Genomic DNA, 22,292 nt, shown 5'->3' with positions numbered 1-22,292 from the left:
GTCCGAAAGAACACAGAGAAGCCGAAAGAGGAAATGAATGTCTGAAGGAACACAGAGAAGCCGACAGAGGAAATGAATGTCTGAAGGAACATGGAGAAGCCGAAGGAGGAAATGAATGTTCAAAGCAACACAGAGAAGCCGAAGAAGGAAGCGCAGGTATGACTGAAGCTGAAGGAAAAGACATACAGTATGAACCTAGAAGGAAAGATTCCACTGTACGACCGCGCACGAAGAAAGTATTACGTCAAATCATAGATATAGCAGAAAGGTGCCAGCAGCAAGGAAGACAAATCATACGGTCCGCACAAGAAACAAAGCGGAAGGGTTCAATAAAAGTTGTAGCAGTACAATGTGAATGTGTTATTGACAGACAAAAGGGGCAGCTGATGGAGTCCATGGTACGGAGCTTCAGGAACAAACTGGGCAATAGATCGTGTACCTTAAATAAATTTGATGAGCGACGATTACAGGCACAGGGGGCCACAGAGGGGACACAGAACAGGTGCAAACCATGGCACGATAGATATCTGAAATTGAGCAAGTTCTAACCAGGACAGTGGGTGTTGAGTTATGACGGATGGAACGAGATCAACCCAGGCAAGTTTAAGATGAAATGGGTTGGGCCGTATCAGCTTCGGGAAGTTGGTGATAACGGAGCAATAAAACTATGGATGCTAGATGGAAAGGAAGTCGCCGACGCAATGAAGAGGTCGAAGTTGAATGTCTACCATGATAATGCACCTCCGTGGACGAACAACTGAGAGAAGACTGTAAGTACTGTATATATGTAAATATTGTACATAATTGTTCAAAAAAAAAAGAGGGAAAAAAAAAAAAAAAAAAACCACAGTACGGATTTACAACCTGCTCACCGTACGGTTTTGGAAGTAGTGTACGGTTTTTATTTAAAGATGGTGTACTTTTTAAGCTTTTGGAGTTGGAGTACAATTTTTAGAGGCAGAGTACGGTTTTTTAAGGCTGCTTACTGGAGCACCGTACGGATTTTAACACCATCAATGTACGGATTTTCAGCTATTTTAACTATGCACCGTACAGACTTTATGACAATTGCCATACGGTATCTCAGTACGGATTTTCAACAAAAGTTATGGTACGGATTTTTAGTATAGTGACCGTACAGATTTTCTGGGGTTTGGATTAGTACGGATTCCTACATGTGTTGTACGAATTTTGAGAAAAGTCACTGGCACTGTACGGATTTTGGCTGCACAACATACGGAATTTGGAGGAAGTTGGAAATGAAGGCAACGTACGGAAATTGCAATTTGGATGTAATGTACGAAATTTTAAACGAGTGGCCAGCACATGAGTTTTGACAAGCAGAGTACGGTTTCTTTCATAGTACGGATTTTCACAAAGTTGAGGCTGAGAAAGGATATTGCTACAGTACGGATTTCAATGGATAAGTTTCCTGTGTGCTTCAATATGAATTTGCAAATTTAAAGCTTCCAGTTGCGTACGGATTTTGCAGCAGGGGATGTGTACAAATTTTTGAAGATTGAAAGACTTGGCGTACGGAATTGAAAGATTAGAGTTCTATTTTAATATTCTCAGGGCTTGGCGTGAGGAAGAGCCTTCCAAAATTTGGTGTGCGGATTTCATTATAGGTTTGGGCGTACGGCTTCTGCAAGATATGGCATTTAGATTTTGAATGACATTACAAGTTATTGCATAAGGAATTGGCGTACAAGGTTACGGTTGTAATGTAACAGAGGGTGGCAGGAAATTTTCCAAAAAGAAAAAAAAAAAATGTCGACAAATCAGGAATGCTCAGAATGAGTAACGGATGATGCCACAGGGTAGAGGAAGAACCAACAATTGCCAAAAAGAGTGTGGGATCAGAAGAAATCGTAGAAATAATGTGTTCCATGCAATTTTGTGTGGGTTCTGGAGTGCTGATTTGGTCTTGGCAGCGACCCCGCCCTGTACTGCGAAGGACCCCGCGGGGGCGCTGCCCCTCGACCTCGCCGGGGGCGTTGCCCCCTGGACCCCCAGTCGTTGCGGATATCAGTCGTGGGAGTCTGACCAGTTGAGAAGACTTGGAGCTGCTGCAGGCATGGAGTGTCTGTGTACCAGAGGCACTGAGAGTAGGTGTTGGCCGTGAGGCTATCTTGGTGGATGCGTAGAGAGCTCGGGAGGAGCTGATCATCCAGTTGGAGGCAGTGCAGTGACACTTGGTTCAGTGTACTCGAAGTTGGAAGGCAGAAAGCGGCACAGGTGGCTATCAGGGTCAGATGTCAGATTGGCTAAGGTGACAGTGTTGAAGACCAGTTAGTCAGTCAATGTATTTTGGTTGTTGATTTGTCTCAGAGATTTTGTAATAGTCGTCAGGAGACAACTTTTCTTTTTAGGGGGGATGATGTCGTTGGTAGAAATTGTGTATCAGCCGACGGGTCCCTTCGGAAAGGAAATTGTGTATCAGTCGACGAGTCCCTTTGGAAAGGTTCTTGTTATGTAGCTGATGGGTCCCTTCGGAAAGATTTTTGTTATGTAGCAACATGTTGTATGTGGCCGACGGACTACTTCGCGAAAGTTCTTCAGAAAGTATTTATAACCCCTTCGGGAAGCATTGTAATCATCTTATCAATCAAGCATAATGTAATGTTCTGGCATATGCGAATAATAATAAGAAGAGTTCTGCTGTTCGTGTTCGTGTTCACTATCTATGTGCGTTTCTTAATTAATCTATGCGGTAAACATCAAGAACAGATACCCCATTTCCAAGATTGATGAATTGTTAGATAAGTAGCATGTCGCAGTCTATTTGTCCCAAATAGACCTTTGTTCCGGAGATCATCAAATTTGCATGAGAGAACAAGATGTCGACAAGACAACTTTCTAATGTCACTAGGAATGTTATGAGTTTATAGTCATGCCTTTCGGGTTAATGGACACACCAGCCACATTCCAGTCATGCATGAACCACATATTCAACAAATAGTTGCATAAGTTCCTATTGGTTTTTTTTATGACATTCTCATTTATAGTAAAACATGGGAAGAACAATTAAGGCATTTGGATGAAGTCCTTGGGATTATGGAGGCCCAGTCGTCATTTGCCATATGGTCCAAGTGTGAGTTGGGATGATAAAGATATTATACCTGGGACATGTTGTCAGTAGATATGGAGTTCAAGTTCACCAAGAAAAGATTCAAGTTATTCTAGATTGGGCACTAGCCAAAACTCTTTCAGAGTTGCGGAGATCCTTTGGGTTATGCAGTCATTACAAAAGATTTGTAAAAGGATTATCTCATCCTAGCGCACCATTGGAAAATTCAACTAAGAAGGGATCTTTTTAGAAGAGTGAACAAGCACGACATACCTTCGATAAGTTGAAGAAAGCAATGAGTACTTCTCTGGTTCTTACATTACCAAATTTTACCCAACCTTTCATCTTGGAGTGTGGTGCATCTGGTGAGGACATTGGCGCAATGGTCATGTAAGATCGTCATCAGATAGCTTATGAGATTCGGAAGCTCAAAGAGGGTGAGTGGTTATATTCCATCTATCATAAAGAAATGTTGGCCATCGTGCACGCCTTGACCAAGTTTTGACAATACTTGGTGGGAGCCAAGTTTGTTGTTCGTACCAATCGCAACAACCTGAGATGTTTTCTAGAACAGAGGGATCTGAATGAGAGGCAATAGAAATGGGTAAGCAAGATTCAAGCCTTTGATAAAAGGAAAGAATAATGTTGTGGCAGATGCTTTATCAAAAAAACCTGCCATCTGCTCATTATCCCAGATTTTGACTAACTGGAAAGCATACTTGTTGGTCGAATACTCCAAAAACACTTTTACATGTAAACTAATGGATGGTGGCACTCAAGAGAATCGATACAGGGTGATTGATGACACCATCTACTACACGGACAAGATCTACTTGGTGCCTGAATCCATGATGAAACAAATCTTTTGAATGAAATGCACGACTAGTTGGCCAAACACCCAAGCTTCCTCAAGGCTTACAGGTAGGTTAGGGAAAGATTTTCATGGAAGGGGTTTAAGATTAATGTCTTGCTGTACATACGAGAATACACATGTCAACAAAACAAATCCGAACACATATTACGTGTGCACTTGTTGCAACCATTGTCAACATCGGAGTGGAAGTGGGACATTTCCATGGATTCATCACTAGACTTCTGAAGGTGCACAACAAAGATTGCATTTTCGTAGTGGTTGACTATTTGAAAAAGTGTGCACATTTCTTCACCATCTCCACTGAGTTCTAGGCTACAAAAGTGGAGCACTTATTTTTAGGAAGGTTTTTTGCCGGCAACAATTGCCATGAAACATAGTGAATGAAAGGGACAATCTTTTCTCAGCACTTTTTGGACATTAATATTTCAGCTTGTAGGAACGGACTTATTGCCAAGCACCAGCTATCACCCATAGACGAACGGACAAACATAAATCATGAATAAGTGGTTGGAATGGTACTTCTGAATTATGTTTCAACACAACAAAAGGCATGGCTTAAAAGGTTGCATCTAGGGGAGCACTGCTACAACACCACTCACCACATGTCGGTTGGAATGGCGCCTTTACATTTTGAGGTTTTTGAAGAAGAATCTCCAGCTAACACAAAATCAACATAAGATGAATGCTGATTGGCACTGAATTGAGAGAACCTTTGAGGTGGGTGACCTTGTAATCTCTAACTACAGTGACAAAGACAATCATCTCTAAAGGTATGTGACAAAGAAAAGTTAAGGCAGTGTTTTTATGGTCCTTACTGTGTGACCCAACGCATAGGGGAAGTCGCCTACAAACTAGAGTTTCTGGAGGTAGCCGCATCCACAATGTCTTTCATGTATTCTACCTAAAGTAATTTGTAGGACAAAACATCACTACATCTGCAGACCGACCCACCTCTCAATGAAGAAGGGAAACTAGTATTGGAACCTTCTAAGATCCTTGACATCTGAGAGAGGAAGCTAACGAGCCACACCATCAAGGAATTTCTGGTGCATTGGAAATATTTGGCACTTGACGATACCACATGGGAGGGCAAACATATCTTGGAGCACCAGGTTTGCAATTGCTTGAGGACAAGAAATTTTTGAGATGAGAGAAGTATAATATCCCCGCCATAAAATAAAGATAAGATAGTAAAATTTTGTGTCATGTGTCAGCACATTGTTTCTCCTTTGGGAGTTTTCTTGCAATGGAATATATATGTCATTCGCATTGGATTGTTGTAGGCACAAATGGAAAACTTGCAGTTTAATCGCCGAGTTTTTCAACTTGGTGAGTTTTTTGGAGAAAAACTCGCAAGATTAGGAGCACTAAGTTTTTGCAAAAGCTCACCTAAAAATCGGTGAGTTTTTGAAAAAATCTCTTACCATCTTTTTTTCAGCATCTAAAAGCAAAAAAATGTCATTTTTGAAGTTCTCTTTTTTGCACAAGGATTTAGTAATTTTTTCAGATCAATGGTAGGAGGATTTACACAAATATAACATTTAAGTATAAGATAATTTAAGTTTTATTTGTATAAATACTGTCAAGATGTTTGAGATAGGTTTCAACTACATAGGAGTTAAAATGCGGATTCTAGACTTTGGGGGTCTTCAAAACATTACTGGCTTAGCCAAATTTCAAGATTCAACATGCCTTCACGAGTGTTATCTCCCACAACCTGTCCTAGATATTTGATGTCAAATTGAATCTAGAACAAGGATTTTCTAATGATTCTGACTCATTTTCTCACAAATCACTAAGTTTCAATTCTATATTCCTGAGTCCTAACAGACTTAGCTCAACCACTTGCTCACACCTAAGACAAGCATTACTTTCCAGTATGCCAAAATTGTTCAAACTCATTGTCAGACTATTTTGCTATGATGTATTTACTTCTAGTTTTATAGAAACTATTTACTATGATATATTACTTCTAGTTTTATTGAAACTAATTGCAATGATGTATTTACTTCTAGTTTTGTAGAAACTATTTACTATTTTGCTTCCTGTCATCAGCATTGCACATGAGAATGTGATTTTGTACCCACTATGCATTTATATATATATATATATGAACTCTACTTGTTTGTTTTGTGTTCTCATTAATTACCTCATTGGATGCATCTTCTCATTAAATTTTGCAAAAGAATGTGTTTTTTATTGAATGTAGGATGTTTCTTAGGTTCCCAAGTATTTCCCCAAGTTTTTTTAAATACTAACAAAATTATTCCAGAGTTTTTTTTAAAACTAGTTTAATTCTTCCCGAGTTTTTTTTTTGGGCTTGGCAGGTTTTCGTCGAGTGAGAGTTTTCCATCAATGGTTGTAGTTATGCAACTTGAATTACTTTTATTGTTCTGTAAATTCCAATGAGAGTTTTGCTGCTTGTGTCATTTCGGAAGTGAAAGACCTTTCGTATTTGGCTATTGCAATTTCAGTAGAATTATTGCCTATCCTATTCTTCTTGTTTCACTTTTCTTGGATCTATCAAATCTGAGCACCATCTTTGTCTATGAAGATACTTTCGTGGTTTGGCAACATATTGCATATATCTTTGTGTTTGATATTTCTGGCAATTTTATATATATATATATGTCATTTTGATCATCTGTCATGAAATACAAACATTTACATCTTCGTACAACTCACTCTCCCTACTCTTTTGCACATCTCATACAGTGCTAATCGTACACTATTGTCCCATATCACTATACAACATCCAAATACATCTCATCAAGGTTCTGTCTGTTGGGGTTTTGTCCGCCACAGCTTTGCCCACCGTTGAGGCTTTATCTATCTACCAAGGTTCTTCTTGTCGAGGTTCTATCTGTCGAGGCCTTTTCCCCTTAAGGGTCTATCTGCCCGGGCTTTGTCTGTCGAGGCTCTGTCTGTTGAGGTCCTGTCCGCTAAATACGTCACTAACATTGTACAGAGCTAGAAATCCAAAGACAACAAGGAAGTTGTCAAGATCAGTTAGGGTTTTGTAGGAATGACGTTGGAGTTTTTCTAGAGGTCTAGGATATTATACAAGGTTTAACTAAAGGTCATTCACTAGTCAGGAACATTACAACCATCAGTACCTAGATAGCTAACAACTGTCAAATCCACTCTGCTCTGACAATAGGTATTGAAGGGGTGAACAACTCATCAGAACTCAACTAGTCTGTAGTGCCAACTTCATCAACACCTGAGTGCTAAGCTAACAACTGTCAAATCCACTCTGCTCTGACAATAGGTATTGAAGGGGTGAACAACTCATCAGAACTCAACTAGTCTGTAGTGCCAACTTCATCAACACCTGAGTCCCAATATAATTAGCACTCACATCCAACTGCCCTACGGAGATAGTAACAACAATAGGTCCCTGTAAAACAACCACTATCTTCATCCTCTATTGAACTATCCTAAATGTGTCACTATTACAAGTAATCTAACTTACAGCTACCGATCCCATCTGCAAACAATGGTACTAACCCATCCTATAGTGAATGGTATAAGCTCGGAGTCGATCCATACTAACTAATCAACAAGTCCTTTGGATGTGAATTAAATGAGAAATCATTAGCACACATGATGCAGGAGCATCCTGGGTGTAAGAGCAATCTTGCATCAACCAAATACATTTCATTTCAATTGCTTGAATAAAGGTTGTCTTAATGCAGAGTTGTTGTCTATAGAGGCTTGCTACTGAGTAAGTCAATCATATGAGCTCGAAATGTCCTAATTTTAGAGGTGGAGCTTCATCTTAGTCATATCAGCCTGCTAGTTAAGGTGTAAAATTTTGTTACAAAAACTTGCCTAACGTGCCCAGATGAGGCCCAAAAACTCGACCGATGGGCACTTGCGCGAATCCATGCCTGTAGATCAAAAGCTAAGGATTCCAAAAAGGGGTTACAATAGAAAATTGGAGCAATAGTTTAAAAGTTATGGCCTTCCAAAGTTGGGCCGACCAAAACTTCCAAAATAAATGTCAAAGGTGTATTTGGCCGACTCTATATGTATTGTTGGGGTCTCTCGGCCCTAGGTATTAAGTTTGAGTGTCTAGAACCTTCCCAAGTGGCATAAAATTACCTATTTAAGAAATGCACGTACATTGTCTAAGACAGCTCTGGATGATAGTTTGCAGCTTTGTCTTACAGATTACTATAATGAACACGCCCATGTGGTTTAGCATATTGTAATTCTGAATTCTATAATTTCGCATTTGCGGTGATAATAAGAGGCTCATATTTTGTTCTCGCAAATTGTTGTCATTTCTTTGTTTTTGTTATATGTTTAAGGTATTAAGGGGAACATCCGTCATCAAGAATAAGAAGCCCATATTTTGTTCTCACAAATTGTTTTTATTTCTTTTTTTTTGTTATGTGTTTAAGGTATTAAGGGGAGCACCCATCATCAACACACTATTATGAACTTGCAGTAAAACGCTCCAATCTCTGTCAATGACTCATCATCAACTATACCACAATCATGAGATGGCTCCAATATTTGATCCACAACTACTAGTGTGGAAGGATCTTCGACAACCTACTCTACAAATCTCACCACGAAATCCCTGTGAGGAAGCATTGTAGCCAAAGTATCTACAATAGCCCCTGTGAAACGTCTGATTACTATTGACTCCTACATTAGTGTATTTCTAGAGACTTTGTATGGTCCCTCCTGTAACTCTGGACTAGAAAGTAAATACTTTGCAAAAGTGTCAACACAATAGAAACGAAATAAGGTGGGGTCAACCTTATCCTCTGAAACTTGCAACTGACCCTTTTGGCTCTGGTAAGCAAGTTGACTATCACTGTCAGTTGCATGAGATGGAGTAACGGATTCATTTCCAAGAGAAGGAAACAAATCAACCTAAGAGCTATACTCCCAACCAGATGATACTCTATGCTCGTCCTGTGAAGGTGTCGAAAGGAGTCATGTACCAATACACAACTCTCAAGGGAGTCCATCACTACCACCTGAGAACTATCTATAATCAAATCGGCATCATCTGACGTTATACTAATCTCCAAAGAACCTGATACAACCTGTGGCTCTCTATTGCTCTCAGCTACAGTAATCTCCAAAGAACCAACTGTGCCTAAGTGATGGATGTAGGCACATCCTCACTATGCCTCATGGGTATCCAATTCTCACAAGCCATTGTTCTAGATAACTCTGTTCTAACAATAGCCAGTGAAGACAACGTTGATCTCAACTCCACAATCATCTCATCTACATGTGATTGTGACTCCTTGAGAGCCAATTGAGTACACTAGTCCACAATCACCTCAAGCTCATGGGTGAGCTTGTCAACCTCATCCTCCTTTCCCTTCAAGGCATCATCACATATACAGTCTCTCTCGAGCAGGAAATCCTGATCTACTAAGAACTGTATTAATTATGTCAAATAATCCTAATAACCTCTCGGAGAGCATGAAACTCCTCAAGGGAAAGACCACTATCACTATGCCCAATTGTCGAAGGGGAACTCCAACCAAAGGTAGCTAACATATGTCAAGCTAAATTGAAGTGCTCTAAAGATGTGGCAATCATGCTATCGCTAACCTTTAGCTGCCTAATCTGATGATAAGGAACCTATAACTGTTGATTCCTACACATATCCTCTGACCCAAACTCGGCACTGTGAAAAGAGGCATCAAAGTCACTCACCTCATGAAGTGCAGTACCATGTGTGCTATCATCAACGCACACATCAACAACTAAGGTACTATTGTTGGGGACCTTACCGGATGGCTCATTTGGCATAGAATTAGCTATTTATTTAACAGTATCATCACACGCTCTCACTGCTACTGTCATTGCATTGCCATCAAATGCACAATCCTGGGAACTCATGCTAACAACTACATCATCCAACTCAACCTGACATGTAATTCAAATCACACTCCACATCCAATGTGTCCAAAACCTGAGCACTGACATGTGGTAACTCAAAAGGGATGTCCTGCACATATGTAGCTACCACTATATCATTATGATGCCAAAAATCCTCGCTGCTGTCATACAAATCATAACTAGTGTGGCTATCAATATCCATGCTATCTTCCTTGGTATCATCAATAACATGCCCATTATCATCCATAACTCCATCCACAACATTTTCAGACTTTGCTATGACACCAGGTGCAACTCTAATCTCACATGGGCCACTGCTGATATAAAAAGTCAGATGTACAGTTTTGACTGAAAAGAATTTCTCTCTATTGGTGTCCACTGTAGCATCACGGTTCTTCCTTTGAACAGAAAATATCATGTTCTTCTCAAGTTTTGGATTTGAAATCATTTTTGTCATCCATTTGTGGCTTTGATTCAACTCATTCACCAACACATTCAAATGTTCTACAATACCATCCCATTGTTTCTGATTTTGGCATAATTCTGATATATGCACAATAAATTTCATTTCCCTACCCCACAGGATGGACAGAAACTGCTTTGATACCACTGTAAGAACCCTGATGGTTCCAACCAATGCAATCAATGATGTTTCCTTGAGTTCTGAAAGTTCTTTGCAATAGTTTTTCCACAATTTTAGAACAAGTACCAGGTTTTTACAAATTTTCAAAGTCGTCAAAATTCAATCAAACTTTCAACATATGTTTTTGATGAATTATCTAAACTTTTTATATGCTCAAAACTATGAAAGGATGCCAGAATCTATGAGCAGCTTGGAAACATGAAAATATGGAGTTTAATTGCAGCACTTGTAAAAATAATTGATTTTACCTTGAACATGAAACCATTTCACTAAGAATGATTGCTAGGCAACATAAAAGATTTCTATAAATTCAAATTTTCTTTTTCATACCAATAACTTGCTGCTGTATTAAAACTAGGATTTCTGGAAATACTTGCAGCAAGAATTAATATTCTGATTTCCCTTGTATTGCAACTCAAACACCTGATAAATTCCAATAAAATGTGTCTCCAAAGGAAGGTTGATCGAGCTCTACTATGCCCCTTGCCTAGCAATGACTGAAAGATGTACAAAACTGAGAACGAATGCAAAACCCCTTCCAACCTGCAATATATTGTTTTCCAGAATCAATTCTCAATGATCAGATGAAGACCCTGTGCAAATGCAGGAACCTCTGATACACTGATATGAAAATAATTGAAAACCAACCAGCAATCTCAGTATATAGTTTCAACACCTCAGAGTTGTTCAACAATGGAGAAAACTTGCAAAGTTTCCTATTGAAACCCTTGCCAATATAAAGAGATATTCACCGAGTATGGAGAGAGCACAATCATCAAATTCAATGTATGAAAAAATGAGTTCTTAATTACCTTTTTATTCTTTCTTGTGAGAGCTCAAACACACTCCTTATCAAAGTGGGACAAAAAAATATTCCCACATACTTTTGCTTCATTTTAAGTTATATAACATTGTGTGCTTTTCCATATTTCTGACTTAGGCACCATTTAAAATAAAATTAAGTCACTCAAAGAACAAATTGATGGGCGATGGCTCCATTACTTTTAAATGATCATTAAAGTGACTTTATTAAATAACTTTATTATAAGTTATTTAATATCATTAACTATACTCTCTTTTTTAATAATTCCTGAGTCAACCATTAATTGCCACTGCAAATGGGGTTTTGACTGGTAATCAGGTGCCTTGCTAATTTAGCAACCCTCTTAACAAACTTACTATAAATAGTAAGTCCTCAAAAACACTCCAAACGAAGGTAGTAGGAAACTGCAACTGATGACACTCTTCTCTGTATTATGACTGCCTCCAGTAGCCACTGCCAAATATAATAATTGCCAGGATAACTGACTTACTGCAAATAGTAAGTCATCAAACGAAAAGCTGATGTGCCTGGACCTGGTCAATAATTGCCCGCCCTCTGGAGATGACCAAAAAATAGCAGGTATTAGTGTACAAATATGCCCTCTATCCAGACAATCAGTCCACGAGGGTCGCAGCAAAGGAGTAATCCCAACGAATCAGAGTCAACTGAAAAAGGGGACATTACAATATGCTTGGTGCATTGTATTCTGTGCTGGTAGTGAGCAAAAGCCCCACCAACAGAATTGGCGCTAGAGGGAAAGATGAATGAATGAATTCATCACAAAAAAGGAAGATCGTGAACAAATAATAACTAAAATGGCACTACCCCATCAATTTACCTTTCCAATGCTTTATCCAAACTTAGGTTGGCAAGATGAACAAGAAGATATTATTTCGGGGCTGAATACTCATGCTTGGTGTTACTGAGTATATGGGAGTTTATACTGTATTGGGTGTAGAAGAAGAGTTGGCTTAACATATTCAAGTACTTGCTATTCTACCGAGGAATCCAAATCCTCAAGCAAATCAAGAGAGGAAGGTGTGAATGCTGGATGATATCATTCTTTCCTAGAACTAATAACCTTTCTCCATATACCAGAAAGCTGAAAAAAAATGAAATAACCAAAAAAAATTGAGTTTAAAGGAAGAACGGGAGTTTCATGTTTCATGTTGTGAAGCAACTCACTTCATTGATATCTCTCAGCTTTATGAATCATGGAACAAGCTTTTGTATCCTCAGAGTTAGTCACATTATGCTATTGCAAACAAGTGTAAGATCCATGACACCATTGGTCATAATGAGCTTTACTACTTAACCTCTTGTCTAGGATAGATTTAGCCTTACAAGGTAAAATCTTTTGGGAAGAACATTAAGTCTGGCGATTCTGCAGAACCACCTGAAAACTCACCTGAAGTCATAGCTATGAATGCGAAAAATGAAGCATTCGCTCAGTTTAGAGATATGATCAAGATCTAATGAACATGGAAGATGAAATGTGCTTAGAAGATATGTTACTGCCTAGTTCGAGCCGAGTACATAATGAAACACATTTTGAATTCACTTGCGCATCATGCAGGGAAGAGAATGATCAAGTTGCAAATCTGGTGGAACCACTAGAACAGCTAGAAATGCAGAACACCATTTTCAGAACAGCGCACTAAAGAAGTCATTCAACATGGAGATGTAGAAGATAAACTTTTTCTTAAAGAGGAGAGGACACTTTTAAAAGTTGTTGGTATAACAACAGACTATGAAAAGAGTGGACTTCAAGAAAACATAACAGCTAAGCATGGAGAGCAATCTATAGATGTGTTGACAGTTGAAGATACAGAAGTCGTTTCCCTCCTGGAACTTGAAGCTAAATGGAAGCAGTGTAGCCATTAGTTTTTTAAAATCACATGCATATTGAAAATGAAGTCTGAATTATGAATGCACATTGAGTATTGAGTATTGAAATGTTGTATGTTGTATGTTAAGGTTCTACAATGTACAAATGGCATGCCTTAAATATGTTTTTGTATGAATATAATGTATATATGCAGATTTTCCTATATATTATTAATTTTCCCTATATTTTATATAGCCATCCCCTTTTCTATATTGCTCAGAAGCATATTGCTCAGAAGCTGTGTTGTTCAGAAAGTACAATGTAGAATTCTTTACAAAGATCAAATTAAAGTTTTGCATGTATATACAATAGGCATAAATAGATACTAAACAAACAAGGATCATGCCAAATCTCAGAAACAAGGCAGTATTTCATCGAACCCAAAGATCAATACTGTAATAGGCCTGTGTATGCATGCTATAGCAAAGGGATAAATGGATAACTACTTCACCATGTTCAACCAAAATTACAAGGTATCTAGACTATTCTAAATAAAGTTTGAAGCCCATAAAAAATGTGATGTTATTCCAATTTACAAACGTAATTGATAATACAGTAATTTAATATTTACATCAAGTTCACTCCAAGTAATTTTACTGTATGGTTCAGGAAACATAAATACTTAAAATAAAGGACCTCCAGTAAAATCCTTCACATCTCTGGAAAAGTATACTTACCAAAGTATCCAGCCCAATCATTGTCATCTCATTCTCCAAAACATTTTCATCTTCAACAAGTATTACATCTCCCACCTATAAATAATCAAGAACAAGTGTACCAATAGATGAATGTAAAGTCCAAAAATAAAGTTCATTGCATGCCTGCAATCTTCAGATTCAATACACTTACATGAAATAATAAGTAGCTCTAAATCTGAGTCTTGTCTCATATATCTACAAGACCTGACAACCTACATATAATTATGCAAAACTTTATGAACTCAAATGATACATAACAGAGACATGTTTTAAAAATAAGCATTTCTAGAAATCTAAAGCTTGAACACTTATTCAAAAAAGGATATAGCTTTACTAAGAATAGTTGAAAACGAAAAATAGAAAAAAGTAAAACCTAAAGAAGCATAATATATCCATGAAACATTGTGCTTTTAGATTGCAGTGCATCCAAAGTATAGAGAAAATAAAAAATGTTCAATTTTTGTCTCTAAATGCAAAGAAAACACGAAAAACATTAGGACAAGCAATATATTGATTCAATCCCAACAGAAGCTGGCATAGAAAATTTATCAGACCGTTGATAATATAGTATACCCTTAAAGCTTGATGTGAATGTCCTTCAGTTGATGGATTAGCATCTTCCTCTAAAATATTGATTCAATCCCAACAGAAGCTGGCATAGAAAATTTATCAGACCGTTGATAATATAGTATACCCTTAAAGCTTGATGTGAATGTCCTTCAGTTGATGGATTAGCATCTTCCTCTAAAATATTGATTCAATCCCAACAGAAGCTGGCATAGAAAATTTATCAGACCGTTGATAATATAGTATACCCTTAAAGCTTGATGTGAATGTCCTTCAGTTGATGGATTAGCATCTTCCTCTCAGATAATAAAATTGATTACAGGTTCGTATGTACTTTCTGGGCTCCCGGGTCTTGTAATTATTACCAGTGTAGATGAGAGAAAAGACAGAGAAAGAATAACTGCTGATCAGAAATAAGTCATTGAAGGATGAGTATTATATGCTACACATTTAAAACTCTCACAAGAATGAAAACTTCTAAAAGGTTGCACTGCAGAAACTCCATTTACTAAAACAATAACAAATTACCTCATCTGACCTTGCTCGGTCTGAAATTATGTCATAATTTTCATTAGGGAATGTGTGCACTTTAAGATATGAAATTTCAAAGTGCAGTCAAATTCCAGTGGCGTATGTGCTCATGTATCCAAGTAAAAAGGATAAACTTGTACATAGAAGACCTTCCTACATGTAGCTGCCCACCTCAGACATTAAAAGCCTTAGATTTAGCATAATCAATTTAGGGATCAGAAATCTCTTGATTTCCAAGGCAGGCATTGCATATGGCTCAAGACTATAACTCGAGAAAGGAAAGACACGGCACATAGCCACACAATCTTTACTTAAAAGAAGGGGAATGTAGAAATAAGGGATTAATATATCATTAATAGACATCTTAATGGAAGTAGATATGTTTTCTCTGTTTCAGTCTATTGAAAAGCTATATAGTTGGTTATTACTTTGTGACAATCCTTCCATGGCCCCTTTAGGAACTTTTAAATGGCATAATACTAATGTTAAAAACACCAACATAATTTGCAACTTTTATTGAACAATATCAGGGAACATTTGAACCCTACAGCAATAGATTACGAGTTGGCCCCTCCAAGTGCAGTATGTATAGAGAGAGATATACGAGTGCACGTGTGTGTTTTTTCAGAATTAAAAAACAATCTATCTACCGGGTGCGACTGTCTGGCAAAGTTGGAGAATTACGGGGAGCCCTTTGTACTCCATGGCCTTGGAGCCTGCATCCCCCATTCACCGATTTAAAAAAAAAGATTCTGACAAGTTTATAAGAAATAAAGTAAAACACCATTTTTTATTTAGTTAAATACTTTTTTAATATCTGTAAGTTTTATAATATGCAAACAGAGATCGAGGAATCATGTTGATCCCTGGACTTCTGTGAGATGTGAAAAAAGTAGATCTAATATTCTTCAACAGATTAGAATTTGTGTTGGGAGCCATATTTGCAAGCCTACGGGCTACAAGGAACTCAAAAATTAGCATAAATCACTATCTTAGGCAAATTTCCAACCCATCTATTAAAACGCATGGCAGACAGCACACTGGAATAGGTAGGATAACAGATGGGGAAACCCATTAGTACTGTTGGTTCGCAAATGTTACTAGAGAGGGAGTGACAGGAAACTAGCAACCATGTATGCAGATCAAGAAGGAATAAGTTCCTTTAGAGAAAAAGTATACATGTCTAGAGTATTGATTCCAAGCTACACAACTAACAGAGGTCCAAAAGGAAAAAAAATCTGTGAATAACATAAATGAAAATTTATATCATTACTAAGGTTTAACAATATTTGAAATAAATTTGAATTGTCTTTGAATGATTTCTCATATACACAAATTATGGTGAAGCATGCTGTCCCCAACTATGACTACTCAATTTGCCCTAAATTACAATTTCCAACATAATCCATAAATGTATCTTTCCCACTAGGGCTAGGAACATTAACTCAATCATATAATATAACTAATCTTATTGATTTTCCTGTGTAATATCCAAAAATTGGGGTTTACCCACAATTGACCAATCATAATTTCATTTGGTAAGAATGCCTCAAGAGGGTGCTTGCAAACTGCTCAACCCAACTAAGCCCAAGAGCACACAACATCCCACTATGACAACTCACCTTTTGGCCCACAAGAGACAGGAACATCTCAAAATGGCAATTCCATCCCTTGGGGTGGCCTACTTTGATAAACTGCTATTCCCTGTCTTACTTCATTGATTTTGACTGATTATAATGTAAGGCCACACAAATATATATAAATAATTTTAGAGAATCTAATCAAGGTAATATATTTACAAAGAACATATATGCTAAATCCATCATATATGTAAAATGTAAATTGTAGCTAAGTTTGTCGGGAATATGGAATTGAAACCAAAGGGATTTTGGATTAAAAACTTAAAACCTTTAGAGAATCCTTGTTCTAGCTTTAGTTTGACTTAAGAATGCTAGGATAGGTTATGGGGTGTTAGACTCTAGAGTGTTGAAGGCGTATTGAATCTTGGAATTCGGCCAAGTCTGGAATTTTTTGGAAATCCCCAAAATCTAGATTTTGCATCTTAACTCCTATGAAGCTGAAACCTATCTCAAATATCCTGACATTTTTTATACAAATGTAACTTTAAGTATAACACATGAAATATTATATCCTCTTGGCCCCTGAGCCAAGTGTTGAATTGCAGAGTAAAAATCCAAGTGTTGAATTGCAAAGTATACTTTGAAGCGTAGACTTGGGCCTGGTTGAGTTATGCATGCTTAGACTCGGTGAGTTTGGCGAGTTTTGCCAACTTGCCAAATTAGGTGAATTATAATCCATTACTCAGCGAGCCAAGCAGCTGAGCTGGCATTACTTGGCAGAGTTAACACTGCTCGCCAACTCATCTGACTTGCCTAATTCACAATGAGTTTGGGATCACTAACATAAATATATTGCATTGTAAGTTTATTTACATATCTATCCTCATTTATATTATATATCCATATATGTTTAAAAATATAATTCACATGCTTATTTGTCAGTATTTGCAATTCAATTAACTATGGATAGAGATACTTACAATCTGAAATAATTTTTAAAACGGATCCAATCTGTCTTAGATTAACTCTGAGATCCACATGTAATGTCCCCAATTTAGCAAGTTCCAGTAGCTTGGCAATGTCAGTTCATAATCGCGACCCTCGTGAGCTAAAACAATGTTTTGAGGGTCTCTGTTGAGTGACTTGATATTTATGGTATGTTAGCGCTGACACAGATACTGTTTTTAGCAGTGTAGTTGAGGCAACTACTGAAAAGCTCTTCAGTGATTGACAAGATTAATTAATGAGTTTCATACTGCAAGTTATTCATTAAGTCTAACTTAATGGATAACTTTATTATTATATTGTTCTAATTAGAAAGTGTGAAGTTGAAGCATCTTTAATGAAAAGTGTATTGGAAAAGATACAATTCATTTGTTATTACAAAAAAGACTCTCTCATGGAAATCAACCCATTCCTTGTTATTTTGCATTTTCTTTGAATTTGGTGAAGGCTCTGAGGGATTTAGCGTAGGGAGCTTGGAGAGGATTGATTCCTCCATTTTGTTTGCACTCTGAGCTGGTAAAGGATCAAGTGAATTGTGCCTTAGGTCTGAATTCATCTAGTTGTTAAATTGGTGTTGTAGTATACCAAATTGATTAATATTAATCTGCATTTTGGGAGCTAAGAAAGAAGGGTTTGAAGACTTGTTACTGCTGTATACTCAAGAAGGAAGTACCTTGCTGCTAGGCCTTGGAACTGTGCACTAACTACTACATTCAATGAGGGTTTGGTAGTGTTCAGATTTACTTGACCAAGGAAGAGTTTGATCTCTTACACCAACGTAGGTGCTGGAACCTGCGTTTAGCACTTTGAGGAGCCATTTTTTGTCATAGACAAGCCAAACTTGTTGGGCGTTAACTCCTACAACAGTGGATATAAGTTCAGTCTGCAAATATATGTGGCGATGGAATTCAAGTGTTCTGCTGCAACTATCACACATCACAGTCATCAATGGTTCCTAAATAATTATTGTTTTTCATGCTTAAGATTGTAGAAATTGTTTGCATAAAAATAATTTCAATTGAAGTTACGCTGACAAGTTATAATTGTTCTTAGTAATTATTTTTATTTTCTCATGCATATTTTCAAAGAAAAAAAAAATTAAAAGCATATATACACAAAACCAAAAAAAAATCAAAAAAAATATTCTCCAGCATTGGTACAAATGCGAGCTAGTAGGGATCTTACAGTGGTATCAAAGTAGTTTCCTACGAGCCTACAAGGAATTTGGATTCAATAGGGCACAGATATGCATACCTGATATGCATTACACTCATAGAGTCACAATTCTCCACCTAGAACCTGAGACATAATTTGGCAGCATACGTTATGTTGGCCCCTGATTTAACAGTTTTGCAAATAACCAAGAAACCAGACAAATGCATCCAAGGCTAGCAAATTCCTATGATGAATGCACCTAACTACAGTCTTGGGCCAATTATAAGGCTAGACCCTTCTTCACTTTAGGCTCTGCTAGACCTAGTCGGGTTAACCTTGAGGTTCTGATGAATGGTACCAGTGCATTTAAAACATAAATCTGAACCTATTAATGCAGATGAAAACCCCTTATATCTCCTAATAACTCATGCAATAACACAGATCTACATTAGCTAGATGCATATCTATGATCACAAGCTGAGTGAGGGTTAATTCTTTTCAACGCACTAGAAAACATGTAATACTGAACTGATTTTGAATAAAAGATTTTGAATTCAACAAAACCCCTAATATGCAGCAGCATGAACAAGTGATCCTGTAAACAATCAATGCCTTATCTATTGGACAATTCCATGAATTAATCACATACATATAGATATCTGAGACATATTTGTATCTTCAAATATACGATCTATCCATTCACCTTGTAAATAGATATCCATGTTCAATCTGAATCTCATTCTTACATGATATCCTTCTCAACAAACTTGCAACCCTGCTGATTCCCTCAAGCATTTACATAACTCCTTGAGTCATAAGCAACAATAAAACAACATACAGCCTTAAGGGACTGCAACTATGACCTAAGCTCTTTGTTCAAAGATCATAAAACATTGAAAATTCACTGAAACTGGAGACAAGAATCAGAAAGAAACTAATGAAAATTTTCTGCTCTTTGTATTGTTTCCTTGAAATTATACAGTCATATGCATGAAATGAAAAACATGAAACAACCTAACAAATCTAAACTATCTGTATTAACCTCCTTAATGCTGTTCATACAAGAGAGAATGTGCTGAAAGAATGGTTTGACAGTAAAACACTGGAACCTTGGTGGTATTTATTAAAATAACCTCCATGTTTCCTTTTAATGCTCACTATTGTATCTTATTATATCTCTGTAAATATTAGAATGTTTCTAATATTTAGTATAGTCTAGAATAGAATGTTTCTATTCTATTCGACTCTCCTCTTTGTATATATAGATCAGTTTGATCTCTGATTAATTCATTCAAATTTTCCGCCATTTACATTTATAACAGTATTACCCAGAGAAAACTGCCAACAACCTTGCAAAAGAGAAGAAGGAAGAAAGATATAGGAGAAGAGTTCATTCCCGGATCTGATCTGAACATGACATCTGTCCATTTGGAAAACCTTCTCAACAGGTTAAAAACAACTCTCTAATCTCTCGCCTCAACTGGTGAATCAAATCTTCATCATTCGGCTCTCAACAGCACAAAATATCTCAAATATCTGATTTAACAAGTAACTAATTTCATGCCTGATCTTTACCCATGGTAAAAATGAAAATCAGTTAAATAATGACTTCTAAAAGCCAAGAAAACCATTTAGAATTGATTTTCTTCACATCCAGACTTCACCAAGCCTTCATATCTGCCTTTAATCTAATCCTGATGCTTCATGCTGAATTTTGCTCATTCCACTGAGAATGCCCCGGAAATTGCAAAACTGCTTATAGACTGAACTGATGAATTGTTGTGCAAAATCTGACCCCAAATCTGGAAAATTCAACTTCTTCCGGTTCCAACGGTATGCTACACTGCCTATTTTGGACAGAAAATGTCCCTGTTATAGCCATTTGAAAAACAGGGTCCTGAGCTGTGAACAGACATTAAAATTCAAAAATTTAAAAATTTACATAGTTAAACTATATAAATCGTCTAAATTTATTCAAATTTTTCATCTTGTGCGTTTGCAACTTCTGAATTTGATTTTAAATTCATTTTTACTTTTCCTTTATACTCTTCCTCCAATCTGCCATCGCCATGTGTCAATCTGCTATTGACTATGCAATTTTGAAATATTAATTAATTAATTAACCCCTTTTATTCCAACATCCATCTACCGTAGCGTCGGAGGCTTTGATTTTTCCTTTACGCTCATACGCTTATTTTATTTTCGTAACACCGGAAGCTCCTGCATTTTCCTTTACATGCACACAAGCTTCCCTTTGAAATCTACTTTACGCTTATACGGGATGCACTTCCTTTTACGCTCATACGCTCAAGACATATCCGCGGACCTCTTCAAAATTTGATTTATGCTCTTACGAGAGCAAATTCCGCGTAGCATCGGCATTTGAAATTTTGCCTCTCCCGACCATATAGGGCAACCGGAGGAGTGTAAGACTTTTTTAATCAATTTTCGCTCATACGCGAGCGTGACCCTGTAAAGCTTTTCAAATCATCCTTCGGTTATTCGCTTGGCCTGGTTTTACGCATTGAGAGTCAAAACTTATATACTTTGACCCCACGAGCCCCTCCACACGCGCGCTCTGCCTTTGAAGGCAGCGTGTCTTGAAGACACTTAAGGTTTGAGTGCAAATCCTTATAAAGATATCAGAATCCGCCCACGCAAAGCATGTGGGACAAAAGTCTTAATGCTTCTGCTCCCGTGTTTTGCACCTCTGCCATGGTGACACCCCTTCATTTGGTTTTTTCTTTAAAACGTGGCTCTTTTAGCTTGCTGCGTGGATTCCCCTTGATTGCGCTTTATCTGCTCACAACGTGGGGCTCCTTCTTGGCCATGCGCTGCTTTCTTTTGTTTAGCACAGAAGTTATACAGGGGTCTTCTTATTATGTGGACTTCTAAGCTCCTCCCTGCTTGGCGCGCGTGGACCTCCTCTCGCATGGGATTTCCTCTATAGAAATGGCTTCTTCTGCACGTAGATGCTCTGCTACCCCTCTTCATCGATGCATTGAAGACTTTCTTAAAACTCCCCACGTGGTTTCCTCCTAAGTCGGCTCCCTGTTTGATGTTGTGGCTCTTGCTCTTTTTATGGCGTGGAACTGTCTTGCCTTTGCGCTTTTCACGTGGGTTACTCTGTATTACGCCTTATTACTGCAGCTTTTAGAGAAGATTGTGTGGGCGTTGCTTATATTGTCTTTGGCAGTAAATCCAAGTTCATTATTCAAGACCACAAGACGAGAGCTTTCAAGGACAAGTGCCAAAGTTGGTTACACATTAGTGGGGTAGACATTATCATTTGCATTTTGCACCAATTCAAGAAGAAAATGAGAATCCTGGGAATACAACTCTTGTGACAGGCAATGCAAAGCACGGCCCAATTGAGCATGTTGTCTTTTGAGGAGATTTGACTCGTTACACTGGAGCTCCAAATCTAGCCCAAACTCTTCACGTCGAATAGCCTCAATAATTCCTTTTGCAGCATCTTCTTCATTAATCCACTCAACAATGCTAATAGAAAACCCAATTTCATGAATCATAATACGTTCATTGGATACAACACATTCATGCAAAATTATTTGAGATGGAGA

The 22,292-nt window shown here is 37.6% G+C and overlaps 1 protein-coding gene across 3 annotated transcripts in view; it reads right to left on the bottom strand.

The window, feature by feature from the left end:
- Window positions 1-22,292, bottom strand: part of LOC149548220 (uncharacterized) — a 162,077-nt gene that overhangs the window by 53,091 nt on the left and 86,694 nt on the right. For all 3 annotated transcript variants that reach the window (XR_016354004.1, XM_089792263.1, XM_089792264.1), the window contains exon 3: window positions 13,853-13,927. Coding sequence is in view for 2 of the 3 variants with exons in the window: in XM_089792263.1 (XP_089648389.1) it covers window positions 13,853-13,927 (75 nt within the window). In the remaining variant the exon portion in view is untranslated. The remainder of the gene's footprint in view (window positions 1-13,852; window positions 13,928-22,292) is intronic.

The sequence above is a fragment of the Cupressus sempervirens genome, chromosome 7, assembly GCF_028749045.1.
Source record: "Cupressus sempervirens isolate cs-2001-9-10 chromosome 7, ASM2874904v1, whole genome shotgun sequence".
In the NCBI taxonomy this organism is placed as follows: domain Eukaryota; kingdom Viridiplantae; phylum Streptophyta; class Pinopsida; order Cupressales; family Cupressaceae; genus Cupressus; species Cupressus sempervirens.
Note: the sequence above shows the minus strand (reverse complement) of the source record. Positions and strands in the feature narration are given on the sequence as shown.